Raw genomic sequence first — 14,322 nt, forward strand, 5'->3', positions numbered from 1 at the left:
GCATTTTGTTTGCTTGCAGGATTAGACAGTGAAGACCTGTTTTTCAAGTAATCGTAGAATTCTTCAGGTTGGGAAAGACCTTTAAGATCATCAAGCCCAACTGTTAACCTAGCACTGGCAAGTCTACCATCTTCAGCCTTCCTAACTAGTAGTCTGTAAAAGGAGAAACATTTTTGAACTCAAAATACAGTGAGGCTCTACTGCTTAGAGTTTTTGCTGTGAGTTCACGAGAAAATATAAATGGCAGCTGAAATAGCATCTTTAGAGCACAAACTGAAATGTTTCCCTAGACCAATGAATTTCTGTTTATTCGTTGTTTACTCTGATGTTTTTTGAAGTAGGCTTAGCCTCTGAGAATAATTTAAAAAATAAATTTATACAATTCTTGGGCAAAATAAAAATTTACCCCACAGTAAAGAATTATTTGTCAGTATTACAGACTAAATCTTGCTATTCTAAAGTACGTGTTCTGAAAGTATTTCTGTATTCAGAATTTGGCTTTTTTAGAAACTACTTGTACTTACATACTGTTTTTTGCTGTTGTGTGCTTTTTTGAGCGTGTATTTAGTTCATCTACAGACAATACTTTCCATTCTGTTCAGTTGCTTAACTGTAGCATAAGAAGAAACATAGGACTAGAGGGAATTTTCTGGACTGTTGAGTCCTGTTTGCCTCTGTTGCAGACACTCTTGCCATATAATGTTTCACATAAAGTGATCAAGCTCTGTCTGAATACTAGTGTAGGTTTCACAGTTGACCAGTCATGCTGGAAAGTGGTTTGAGAATTTCACTGCACCTCTAGAAGAGATGAGAGTGGAATACTACTTGTGAAGTAGAAGAGTATTCCTTTAAGTCTTCTCGTTTTCAATCTGAATTAGTTTGTTGTCATTTCATACCCACTTGTTCTTTTGCTAACATAGTGTTTATATTAAGTGGCTCCTTTCTCTCTTTGAGAGAACTTTATCTTACTGTATTTTTAAGGAGAATCCTAATATCTCTTAGTGTGGGTTTTTGTGTAGGTTTCTTTTTAGGCAAAACAAATAGGCTTGGTATACTGGCTGCACATGGCACCTCATTGCCATGACTTCTTATGTTCCAGTTTGAGTTAACCTTACTTGAGCATGTGCACTCATATTCCAAAAACAGTATTGCATGGTGCATTCATTTATCATTTAGGTACTGGGATATTTTGCTTGATACTTTCAGCAATAGCCTTTTTCACATCTGTGTCACTTGGCTGCCCAGTTATCCTGTGACTGGGAGAAGGATTTGGATGTATCAGTCTGTATGTGTTTGGTGTTCAGAAGATAGGTATTTTGGCTTTGCAGGGTTTGTAACCTTTGCTTTGTAGCATTTTCCATTATTATAAATCTGTTATCCTGTGTTTAAAGTTTCTTTGTAGTATGTTATACCTTCTCTTTCTCTTTTCCCCTCCTCCTTCCTGATATGAGGCGTGTATCTTTGTATTTTCTGTGGATTAGTGTTTTCCTGGTTTTGCTGCCCTAGTGTTAATCAATAGCATTAGACATTAAATGCACTTCCTAGTACTTTTGCTCTGGCCAGAATCCTTACTGTGGTAACCTTATTGAGTAGCCAGGGATCTGATTAATACTCAGTGCAGGCATCCTTGCCCTGTGAGCCATCATACCCATCAAAAGAATGCAATGGGCAATTTGGTAGTTACCCTTTCAGCTGTACAATTACAGTCTGTTGCAATTTGTCAAAGTCCTTAGAATCCATCAGAAACCGTACAGGGAGAAAAAGGGCTAGGAAAATTTGGAGGCACCAGCTTCCTTTTCAGCTGAATATAACCAATATAATATTTGTCTTTGCTACAAGATGTTGTGAAGGAAAATGATTTATTGTGTCAGCCCACTGCAAAGAGGAATACTTGTACTTTGATCCTTACTAGGCCGAAAGCAGGCATTTTAGAGGCTGATTAACAAGCAAATACCACCTGTGTCTACTGCAAGGACATGTTAGACAGTTGGGTTTGGAAACTTCATCTGTCCAATTTCAATCTACCAACTATAGGTCTGTCAGAGTTCAGTTCATTTTGGTGCATAAATTAATGGTTGTACTTGTTTTCCAGAATTCAGTCAGTGCCCAAGAATAAGATTTGTGAGTTACAAAGCATATAAACTTCCTTTCATGCACAAATTAAATAGATGAATGACAATCAATACCAGGATAAATAACCTTTTCTGTTGCTTTTTTTAGAAACATATCTAAACATTTATGTCATTACTACTGAGTTTAAGATAAACAAATGCCTACAAAAATCAGACAGCATTTTATTTTGTAGAATGCACGTTACCTTTGCCTTGCAGTTCCCTAATTTTAGCAGCCCTTTCCGCATGGGGTTAGAGGAATGCAGCAGTGCTGTTTTTAAGTTCAAAATAGAACAGCCTGTCTCTGTTTCATATTGGCTTCTGAATCCATTTTGAGTTTTGTTTTGGGTAGTTGATGTTTTTTTGCCTAACCAAAGAACAGATGCTGAATTTGGATAGCACGCCTGATATATTTACTCCAGTGTATTCAAAGATCATGGTAAGATCATGAAGGAACATAACTTTTATATTATGTCACTGCTTGAGAACTTTGTGTAGTAAGACATATCAGTTTGTGAGAGATTAGTTGCACATAGATTACAGGTAAAAACCACAATAATTATGTTTCTTGTTATGCTTCTTGGGCATTTCTGCCTGCCAGGACATATATTTTAATTTATTTACATTTCAGATTATTCCTAATAGTGGATAGCACCAATAGCTGAGCTCTGAAAATTGGAAACTGACAGACTTTGTATATGAAGGGAGAAGTAAAAGACAGTGCAGAAACACCTCCTTATTAGCAGAGGGATTGATTTGGTGATTTTTCTTCATGCAAGAGAACCAGGCAACTCGAATAGTAGTTTCACAAACTCTTCATGCTAGCATCAGTTAGTACTTCTACTTCAAGATGCAATCTCAACTTTTCCTAATATCAAGCTATTCTCCTGTTCCTGTACACCATTGGAGAAACCCTTGCTCCATTTAACAATGAAGAGATACTGGAGTATCTCTTTGTACTTTACAATTATAATAGCGTGAAACTTGTGCAACAAGAAAGATATTTGCTTGCATTTTTGGTACATTTTTCTTAGGCATTTCATATTAGCATCACAACCTTTAATGTGATTTGAGCAGGAAGGAAAGAATTATAGGGGAGGGAAAATAGGATGTAGGAAACCTTATAGAAAGCTGTTATAGCTGGGGCAGTAATTTCCAATGTCATTTCCTGCACATTGTGCAACTATTTTGGCAGTGTGTCTGTTCTGACTTCTTGTGTATTTCACTATTCAATAAACATTTTATAAGCTACACATTTTAAAGTCTTATTATGGAATATATTTTATTATGTTTGTGTTTGACACTATGCCCTTATGCTATAAATTTACCTCTTAGTAAGAAAGGTCTGTGAATTTTAATTGCTCGGATCACTAAAATGCCAAATGAAATTCAGCTCTAGAAAGCAGAGGTTCTTCAACTATGTTTCTCATTGTGACAGGATCACAACATTGCCAGGGCTGTGAGGTGGTGCAGTTGTACCTTTTCCTGAAAGGAGAATGTTTTCATTCGAAGATACAAAAGACTTCTGTTTGCTAACAGTAAAGTTTTATTAGAATATAAACACAGAGCAATATGACTGTCTGCAGAGAGAACTCAGTTCTGCTGAATGTGACAGCTGTAAGTTTAAAAGATCTGAAAAAAAAGTGAGGCCTGGCACTTTGTGTTTTCATAGAGTGGTTTCTTTCTTCCAGCCATGTTTATTACTCCAGCAGCTCTTAGGGGTTTTGGTACTTGCTTACTGCTCTCTTCTGGATTCCTAGTGAAATAGTCTCCTTTCTGTTTCTTTGGACACTTTGTCTTCAGATTTGCTTCCCTGAGCAATTCCCCCTACTTTTCAAGAATTTGCCGCTTTGCTCTCCTGCATTAGATTTTCTACTTGTAGTTCTCTCCACCTGGTCTTCCCACATATTAGGGGATTGAGTGTGCAGAGCAGGCTCTTGTTATTCTCAGAGGTGGAATATTTTTCCCCCCACTTTCCAGAGGGCTGCATGTGTTCCCAGGTTCAGTATCCAGACAAGGCTAAACTGGCAGCTCTTGTTATCTACTGTTTTGAATGTTTTCTAAAATAGTATATTGTGTTTGCAGAGTCAACAGTAAGGAAATAACCCAAACCTTCTATCTAGAACTTCTGTTGCTTTGGTTTCAAGTGAAAAAAAAGACCTGAAAAAATAACTGTTAACAGGTTAACAGACTGTTGTAATTTAAGTGTTTCTCATTCCATCTCATGAGCTTCAGTGTAGAAGATATGCCTACTGGCACTTCATCTGTAGGAAGGAATGTTTTATTTATTTATATATTTTCTACTCTGTGTTACAGAAAGGTATCCATGAGTGGAACTTCTGTGCTGCTTCTATCAGGGGAGTAAGGTAAGTTGTTTCCATTTTGTGTTTTGAAATGAAAAGAGTAACTGAATGAATGTTGTATTAAGCTGCCTCTGTGGACCTAGGAGTGACAGTGATATTCTATGACTGCCGCAACCTCTTCGTATCACTTCTTCATCTTAGTCTCTTTCTTTCCCCTAGGATTTATCTGTACTTTGTCATCCTGCAACTTTCCACTTTGCTTTTAGTGTAATTTAAAAAAGTCCAGAAAACTTATATTTTTTAAACAGTCATTGCTCTGTTCTAATAATAACTGTTTGACACATAAAGCTGTTGCTATGTCTGCAGGACGTTTTTGCACAGATGGATAATTCTTTTTCCTTCCAAAAAGTAACTTAAAAAACCAAACTATCAATAGGCACAAAGATTCAATCCTGTGGGATTCAGCTTATTTTAGGCAAAAATTGCAATGATATGCTTAGTTCAGTCTGGTTTGGGTTTTGGTTACAGTATGTTTTTGTGTGCTTCTAAAAAAAAAAGAGGGGGGAAAAAGAATTTGTTTGTATATTGTCCTTTTGGTTTTACTTCCCCTACACCTTATTAAACCACGCTATGGTCAATACTGTTTCTGGTGTACCCTCCTGCATTTGTTATTTAAACTGTGAATTATCATTTAACTTGTCAATTTAATTTCCAAACTGTTTTTCTGAACAGATGTCCAAAACAACTCAGATGTCTTTACAGTGAGCCAAGAGTCACTGTGAATTCTTAGAGAACTCTCTGGCTGCCTCCATGAGTAGCTGCAAGAGGAAATATTTATCTTATACAAGCATAAAAAGGAATGAGCTTTTTTTTTTCTTTTAAATATAGACAAATTTCTGATCATTTCATTTTTCAGTGTTTTACAGGGGTTTTTTTCCCCAGTTTTATGAAGGCAAGTATTCTTTGGAGTGGGAGAACCTTCAGAACCAGGCCTGCTTCTAACCTATTTTTGGATCAAGACTATTTTTGTCTACTTTGAAACTCCTAGACTTAAAGTGGTCTAGGAAGGGGGAGTTCTCAGCATTATGAGGATCCTCAGCCTTTCTAGACTAGTAAGAATCAGCTTTAGAAATGCAGCCTTAATGTACAAGGCAGGTCTTTGTCCATGATCTTGGAGGCTTTTTCAACAAAGACCTCCATAAATATTTATGGCATTACATAAGGAGACAGGCTGGCCTGAAGAGACATCTGGCATTGAAATGTTTCTGGTAAATACTTGGCAGAAGTGACAGAGGGTCACTTCTTCTGCGTGCTGCGTAACAGCCAGTGTAATCAGTGCTTTGTTTCATGAGTAATGGGGTTCAGCTCTAAAGAACTACAAAGCAACTTGGTAAGTATATAGAACTCTGAGCAGAACAGTGCTAGATCACACTCTGTGTGCAGTAAGTTATAGCAACTGGCTTTAGAGTGAGAAACTCATCGATTAGTGATTTGTGTGCCAATGTAAATATCTTTACTTTTGCCATATGCCTTCTTGACCTCTTAAGTACAAATGTTTCTTATTGAATCAGGCCAGAAAGTGCTGTTATTCTTAAAGGCTTTATCAGAGCTTTTGGAACATGGCTGTTACCACAAGGTGCTTTATTTTTCCAATAGAAAAACAAAAAATCAAGTGGCAGACTGAAGTTGCTAGACTATAAGTTGGCTTTATCTCACTGTTTAGAACAAAACCTGAATTATGAAATACGTGCTACTTGTGTTGTTTCTGTGAGAGAGTGCCTCAGAGGTCATCCTGATGAATATAGTGTTAGAAACAGTGGAAAAGTTGGATTCAGATCTGCATGCAGTTTCCTTCGTAGCTTAAGAACTTAGACAAGCTTAACACAAGGATATTTGTCTTCTGTTCCAAGTTCTTGGAGCTTTGAATCTCGTCAGACAACTTAATTACAACAGTGAGAGGTGTCTGCTACACTTCTAGCAAACATACAAAAGTTCCACACAGCTGCTTTTCTGTGGTTGCTGCCAGTGTTCAACTGTTTCATCTGCTGCTTCATCTGGAAGTACTAGTAATCAGTAGTTACAGCATTTGCAGTGTTTCTCATTGACTGAGGGGAGTTGTGGATGTACATGAGCTGGGCACGAGGCCATGCTACGCTGTGCTTCCCTGTGTTTCTGGAGTTTTGCAAATTCAGCCCCAGTTCTGCTGTTGTAGAAGTCAGCAGGTACTACATCTGCTTGGGCACTGTCAAAATGAGGCATTTCCTGAGCAATGGCACTTTTTAGATCCACTTTTTAGAACTTGGATGTTTTTTACTTCAACATTTTTCAGGGAGGGAAGCAACATATAAGCAGTGTAAATGCTCACCTAAAGGTCTTAAATGTTTATGAATTTGCCTGGCCTCTGTGTACACTCCACATTCTTAACCCTTTATTCACTTCTGTGTTAGTCAGTGGTTTCTGGGCATGTCAGGTTTCAGCTGACAGTTTATTCAGTAAAATGTTGAAACATGCATGAACTTGAAATGAATGAATAATTCTGTTAATATCAGTTACTCCATATCTAGGGAGTTTACTTATATGCTTGAAAAACTTGAATTAAAAAATAGTTTATAAACTGGAGACAGTGACTCTCTTCCCAAATGTGTACATTACTTAGCATTTATGAATTTTTCGTAATGTGAAAATAAATGAGTCACCATACCCAAAGACAAATATTTTTTATCATGAAGTTCGCTCTCCTCATAAGAAGCTTTATGAAAGGCAGACCCCCTAGCTTATCTAAAGAACCATTTATTTATCAAAAATTACCAGGCTCTACAAGAGAAGAATCATAAAGGAAAACAAGGATCAGACAACCTGAGACACCTTTTAAAGGCTGAAAATTCCAAATGTTTCCTCATACTTAAAGAAAACCTATTATGTTAATCAAATTGTCAGTCCTTTAGCACAACATAGAATATAATTCTACTTTATTGTACCATAAATTAAGGAAAAGCATGATGGCATCTTGATCCAGCTAAAATAGATTGATTTCACCAGGACTGTGGATTTGGTCCACTATATTAATAATATAAATAAGGAGACTTACTTTGTCTTGATTTCTCACATACTACATTATATTCCCTTGTAATACCTCTAGCCATCTTTTTTTCCCTCTTTTTGAATATAGTAACAATCAATTATACTGCATTAGCTTGACAGCTGGCACTCAATATGTGACAAAGTTACAGAAAGAGCTATTTCAAATAAAATTTAATATTTTCTTTAAGGAACAGAGTAATGACATGCATTTAAAACAGTTCTCATGAATCTTTACAAGAGCTACAACTTGGGGTGGAAAACTGATAACTGTACCAGAGTTTGCACCTCCTCTGTTTTTCTCTTGAGACATCCGTGCATCTATAAGAAAATGGCATTCTTGCCTTCTTGTTACCTTTGTTCTCCAGTTATAGCAGATAAAACCAAAACTGAAGGAAGATGTGGGTGGGCAAGGGGGGTAAAGTCATTCACCTCATATTTGGATGCTGACTTATTTTAAAAATATTTTTCTAATGTACTATCAATGTACCAATTAACAAAGCACTGATCAGAAATTTTTGTGTTCAAGATTGAGCTGTGGCTGATGTTTAAAGAAGGAAGAATTCTTGATTTGAGTTCAAAGTCCAGTTTTCTAATATGATCCTGAAAGGATGTTTCATCCTGGCTGCAGGAGTGAAAATTAAGGGCCTTACCTAAATGCACGGAAGACAAAAGTGTTACAGGTCAATGGAAATATTCCAATGAATTTCTTTGCTCCCGCTGTTTCTTGGGCAATCCAACAAGGGGGGGCCAGCTGAATGATAGCAAACAGCAGAATATGAACTTCGGAGAATAGAAGACGGTAATTTTACAATAAGGAAAAACTATGGCTTCTCAGGTTTAATCTGGTGCTTTCCCATGTTAAATGGGTTGATCTGTATGGTTTGACAAAGCTGGTGGAAGTCCAAATGCATCTTTCCAATAACTTGCTTGGCTGTTCTTTCAGCATTTCGAAGTTTGAAGAACGATGCTGTTTCCTATACGTGCTGCACAACTCAGATGACTTTCAAATCTATTTCTGCACAGAACTTCATTGCAAAAGGTCTGTCACTGTTATTTCAGAAAAAAGCATGGCCTGTGATGGGGTAGATGGTGTCTTCATGCACAACAGGGACTGACTGTTTCAGAGCTATGGTGACAGTTGATCTGAGCATCATAAGTGGTCGTCTATTAAAGCTTAATACTACAGTACCCTGGAGATATGATGTATGAAGGGTCAAAGTGCAAGCTCAGACAAACGTTAGAAACAAATGTAATTACAAATTTGATTATTTTTTTACACACACCTTCCTGGGGTTAGTTTTGTAATACTTATCGTATTAAGGCTTACTAAAACTGTCTCTTTGCCCCCAGTTCAACAAAGCATCATAAACTTAAAATGGACTTTCTGAAGTGGGAACATTTGGGGTAACAAGAAAGTCAAGATTTTTCTTTAACTGTAACTACAGTTTTATTTGCAATTATGAGGAAGCACACTTAATTTCTTTTACATTAGCATATGTTTACGTAAGTAAGATTGTTTCTGTGTCCCTGCAGAATAATTGGCAAGGGTTTGTTGCACAAAATTAGGGGTGTTGCAGTTTTTCTAGGCTGTGTTTCTGCTCCATAAACTTAAAGGGCTGTGGTCTTGAATTGATCCAGGAGGCATTTCCAGAGGAAATTTCATGTCTTTTTGTGCTAAAAAAGGCTGCAACTTCGCCTAAAATTAATACTCTCTATTAATGACTGTGGCCACCTCCCAGCCCAATCTCTAGATTGTTTGCTCATCCATTCTAGTTCATGTAGGTTCTTTTACCATGTTCATTCCCCTTCATATCTGAGCTCTTCTTAAGAGATAAGTAAGTATGACATGATTTTTGTACTTGCATTCTTTCAAAAGGATAGAAGCCATATATAATACTTTTTTTTAATGAAAAGGTGCGAAATAGACACCCTTTTCATTCAAGCAAAAACTTGAAACTGGCATTCCTACGCTACAAAAACTCTTCCAAATGTAGGCAGGACTTCTAGGCGCTTCTCATGATACTTCAGTGTTTTCATTGGACATAAAGAAATGATGGTATAGGATGAGAATTTTACCCTGGGTGTAGATTTTGAAATACGAATTTCATTAAGAATTTCAGATATCATGGAGTATGATAAAAGAAGTATGTAAAAGAAGTAGAAAAACTGCCGATTTTGACTGTTAATTCTGCATGTAAACAAAATTTTCCTTTTCTTCTGATAAGCAAAGTTTTATACTGAATTTATACTGACTGTATAAATTATATATACTTATATATTATTGTTATATAATATGTAATTATATAAAATAATACTTACTGTACTTAAGTCCTCTCTTTTTTCATTCATTACTTTAGAGAGAAGTGTTTTCTTTGTCCTCATACTGTCTTAATTGTGTATTTGCTTTTCTCTTTTTTTATTTTTTTTGGTATAGATTTTTTGACATGGTGAACAGTATCACTGAAGAAATAGGGAAGACTACAGAGGAAGGGGAATGTGATGGAGACTCTCTAGAGGTATTTTTACTTTTTTTCCCCTAACATGCTAAATTTTGAGCTTCTCGTCTAGTATTTAACAGAAGTAAGTTACTCACCCCTTTCCTGGGAGAAATTAGTGAACTTATTGTTTATAAAATCTTATCCTCTACTGTTTATCTATTAATGATTCTTTTTAAGGGTGTTAATGTAGTCTTTATACCCAGCATAGATAAATCTCTTGTAATTCAGTTAGCATACTCACTTTAGAAGGTACACAGTGTTGGAGTTCTGCCGTGGTGCTGATTGCAGAGTGACTCTTGTAACAGTTACATCAGAATGTACTCATAGTCAGGCAGCATTAGGATCTGTTTAAATTTTAAAGACTGTTTGTTGTCTGTTTCATGCATCACTGGAATCGTGTGCACTTACATTATTGGCAGATCGTCTGCACAACAAGTAAGGATGTAATTCTAGTAGGGGAAGGCTTGTCCTGGCTAGTTTCTGTCTGTAGGTAGCACGGCAGTGAACAACTAACTCAAATCAGATGATGATGTTGGTGCTGCTGGGAGTCTGTTTATACCCTTAGCCCACAAACTGAAACTGAAGCTTAGGATTCCCTACTTCTGTTACTACCCCTGTTAGCTAAGTTATAGCTTGGCTGAGTACACTGTTAACACACTCTGTTCTCACCCTGAGTTTTATCTGAACATACACCTAGTTGAACAGTGAGTACCAGGCCATTGGGTGCAATGCAGCACTTAAGGTAATAGGGCTTTCTTTGAGGTGGCAGGGAAACAGGATAGAATATCTAAGCCCATGCCCTGTCACATGAAAATCTGCTGCCCTGAAGCTCTAGAGACATCCATAACTAACTGAGAGAGTCAGTGCTGTGTAATGAATACAAACTGCCCTCTCTCCCAGTTTTCATGTTGTCATTTTATAATATACTTGAAATCAGAGATCAGGCAAAGGAAAACCACTAGAGTAACTTGTGGCATAGAAAAATAGCCTATAATGAGAACCTTAGGGTGCCTGGTTTTTTATTTTAGCAAAAAGAAAAGCAGTGGGTGATTTGATCACAGTGGGCAAATATTTTTACAGGAAAAATAACAATGTGCTAATGATCTCTTTAATAATTTGAAAAAAATGTAATTAAATAGTAACAGAAGAAATTTGAATTCAGAGGCATGACTTCATAAGAGTAATTAATTGTTGAAACAAAGTACTAAAAGAAGTGGATTCTCTCTCATTAAAAAAAATAGCCATCTTTATTTGATGGAAAATAAAAAATACTTTACTTAAGCATAAGTTACTGGGTTTAGCACAGGAGTGAGCTTGTGAAATTACATTCCTTTGTTACACAAAAGGGGACAGATCAGATAATCTGTCTAACAAACCTTTTTGGACTTGCCTTAAACTCTTTGAAATTCAAACTCAGCTGAAACCACTCTTAATGCACTGCAGTCCTGACTAACCTCCATTGGCACAGTCTGCTGACAGAGCTGGCACTGGTAGAATTGAGGCTGTGCTGGTTTTGGAAGCTGTAGTCAGGTCAGGAGAGCACCTGGAACAAATAAGTGTATCGTGCCTTGCTCTCCGTGCCTGTGTGGGAGCCGGCGTTCTCCGTTTGGCGCAGAGTGCCCTCTGTCGTCGGCTCCTGCTTTTACAGCACCTGCCCGCAGATTTTCAGATGCTGCTAAGATATGCAAGCGGAACTACACTGAACAGGTAAAGGCCAGCATAGTTTAGCTTGGTGCATTTCCCTGAAATGGCTACCTTAGAAGCCGGTGGAGAAGCATAGGCGTGTCTGCACGGTATCCAAATTGTCTTCTTGAAGTGTTTTTCTTTCCTCCTTTGCATTCTGCAGAAAACTACTAGCATCCTAGATGCTTTAGTTATGAGCACAGGGTGAGATGGAATAAATCTTATCCTTCTGTTTCATTTTATGTTGTTGTTGTTTGTTTTGCAGTATGATTACGAGTATGATGAAAATGGCGAACGAGTCATTCTGGGCAAGGGAACGTACGGCATTGTATATGCAGGACGAGATTTGAGCAATCAAGTCAGAATTGCTATTAAAGAAATCCCAGAGAGAGACAGCAGGTATAGTCATTGTGGCTAATTCCAAATTTTGTGCGTTACATAATTTCTTCATTAATGCGATTAGTCAGTTGGTTGATCAAGGAGTACATCTTCTACAAAGCTGCCAATAATTTACTTCTCTGTGGTATATAATGGTGTTCCCTTTCTTTGTAAGTAGATATTTCCAAGTTACGGAGTAGAACATGATCACAACTGAGAATTTAGATGTTTGCTGGCTTTGGTACTAGTACTTCTTTCAAAAAGAAATACTGCTAAAGTGCAGAATCTCATTCAAGCACCTAGTGATTGGCTCTATCTACTTAGACATACTCAGACATGTCCTTACAAAAGGACATGATTTCATATTGAAATTCATGATCTGTGGAGTCCTTTGAAATTCTGAGCCTGAATTGTTGATAAAGACATTTTGCATTCTTGTTTTTGCACCACTTACTATGAAGCCTTGGGACATTAATCATGTGGAATGACTTCTTTGTTAGTTCTTTTTTTTTAATGCAATCACTTTATGTATGTTACTCTCTTTCAATTATAAAGGTTGCCATGTAAAAATCAGGCACTTGATGTCCTTAGTATCTGTGGATCTGAAGACTTCCAGTGTATTCTATCTTGTATATGTAGATTTCCACAAATATTGTAATAAAAGTGATATAAGGTTTGAAAGTAATATATTCTTACTGAAATCAACTGGATTAAACTGTCAAGTTATTCTTATTCTGAAATTCTACATTAGCCTTTGGTTTTTGAAGTCAAGTGTTGTACAAACTGCTTAACAGGTGACTTGAGTGCTTGAATCTTTAGGGACTGAGAGACTGTAAAATATTATAAAAGACTATAACTCAGGCTTATGTTCAGAAACACTATGAAAAGTAGAAAATAAAGTCCATGGTTGCCATGGTTGGCAAGAGAAAGATAAATCCTTCCTTTCCCCTTTTCCTGGTTAAAGAAATAATTTTTATGAAGGAAGCTCTTTTGATAGACAGAACACTGCTTGGTAGCAGGAGGAATTAGATACTAAATGAATGTAGATAAAATAGCAACTGTGCCAACTGTTGAATTTTTGTTCATCATTTCAGGAGGGAATAGAATCTATATTTCCAAGTTTATTGTCTTTTGCCCATTTGTCTTCTTTTGGTTTATGACTATGATCCCATATTTTGGCATGCTGCATTTCCTTTGTAGGATGAAATAATTGTATCCTTGTTTGTGCAGTGTTCGGTCTACAACTAATATCAGCAAGGAAGCTGCTTTTACCCATCCTACATAGCAGTTATCTTAAGGAGAGTGCTGGTATTCAAAATGGTAAATAAAAGAGGCTATTCTAACCCACCACAATGGCTGTTACTCTTCTCACATTTAGCTAGAATGTATGTCCCTGGGAGTAAAATAACCATTTGTAGAAAAAGAACATTATTCTCTGCAACCTAGCCAGCATCAAATATTATTATTTGAGCAGTATTGGAGCCTAGATGTTGACAGAACACTCTGTCAACTCTTGCAGTTTTATAACAACTGTGGTTAATAGAAAGATAGCCTGAATAGAACAATAACTAGCTCAAAGGAAAAAATCCGTATTTTTCTTCTCCAATACACATTTTAAAAGAATTTTCAGTGGAAAAGGTTTCAGACTCAGTGTGCAAAGCATACCACAGAAGAGATTATTAAGAAGCTATTAGTCTTTTGTCTAAACTTTCAAAAATATTTACAGGCTTCCAGAATGAATTCCAAGTATTATTCTTTTAATGGCAAAATAAGAAAAAATTAATAATTCACTTATGATTAATTGTAACCTGATCTTTTTGCACTTTGAAAGAAGTCTATAGAAAGAAAAGGATTAATCTCTGAAATTAGTTTGTATAATTTTAAAAGCAAAAATTACCATCTTTTGAATTTGTAAAAACCGTCTCCGTTCTGAATTAGAGCAGGGCTAGAAACGAAACTACTTCTGTGCAAAAAGCAGTGAGTCTTCAATAGTGCTGTATGTTAAATATAAGCTATAGAATAATTTATTTCTCAGGAAATGTTAGACTACAGGCAAAAAGACCTAAGAAACCTGCTTGAAGAACAAGGACCTCCTGAACAAACTCAGATGCAAAACGGAAGCCTTCAAAGGGTGGAACCAAGGGCAGGTAGTCTGAGAGGAATACAGAGAAATTGTCTGAGCAGCCAGGGATCAGGTTAGGAAAGCTAAAGTACCTGATTGAATCTAGCCAGGGACATTAAGTGCAACACGAAAAGCTTCTATAAGTA

At 36.7% G+C, this 14,322-nt stretch overlaps 1 protein-coding gene across 1 annotated transcript in view; it reads left to right on the plus strand.

The window, feature by feature from the left end:
- Positions 1-14,322, plus strand: part of MAP3K5 (mitogen-activated protein kinase kinase kinase 5) — a 104,541-nt gene that overhangs the window by 63,810 nt on the left and 26,409 nt on the right. The window contains exons 12-15 of the mRNA XM_032682033.1: positions 4,428-4,477; positions 8,439-8,534; positions 9,930-10,011; positions 11,942-12,075. Of these exons, the coding sequence (XP_032537924.1) occupies positions 4,428-4,477; positions 8,439-8,534; positions 9,930-10,011; positions 11,942-12,075 (362 nt within the window). The remainder of the gene's footprint in view (positions 1-4,427; positions 4,478-8,438; positions 8,535-9,929; positions 10,012-11,941; positions 12,076-14,322) is intronic.

Source organism: Chiroxiphia lanceolata, chromosome 3 (genome assembly GCF_009829145.1).
Source record: "Chiroxiphia lanceolata isolate bChiLan1 chromosome 3, bChiLan1.pri, whole genome shotgun sequence".
In the NCBI taxonomy this organism is placed as follows: Eukaryota; Metazoa; Chordata; class Aves; order Passeriformes; family Pipridae; genus Chiroxiphia; species Chiroxiphia lanceolata.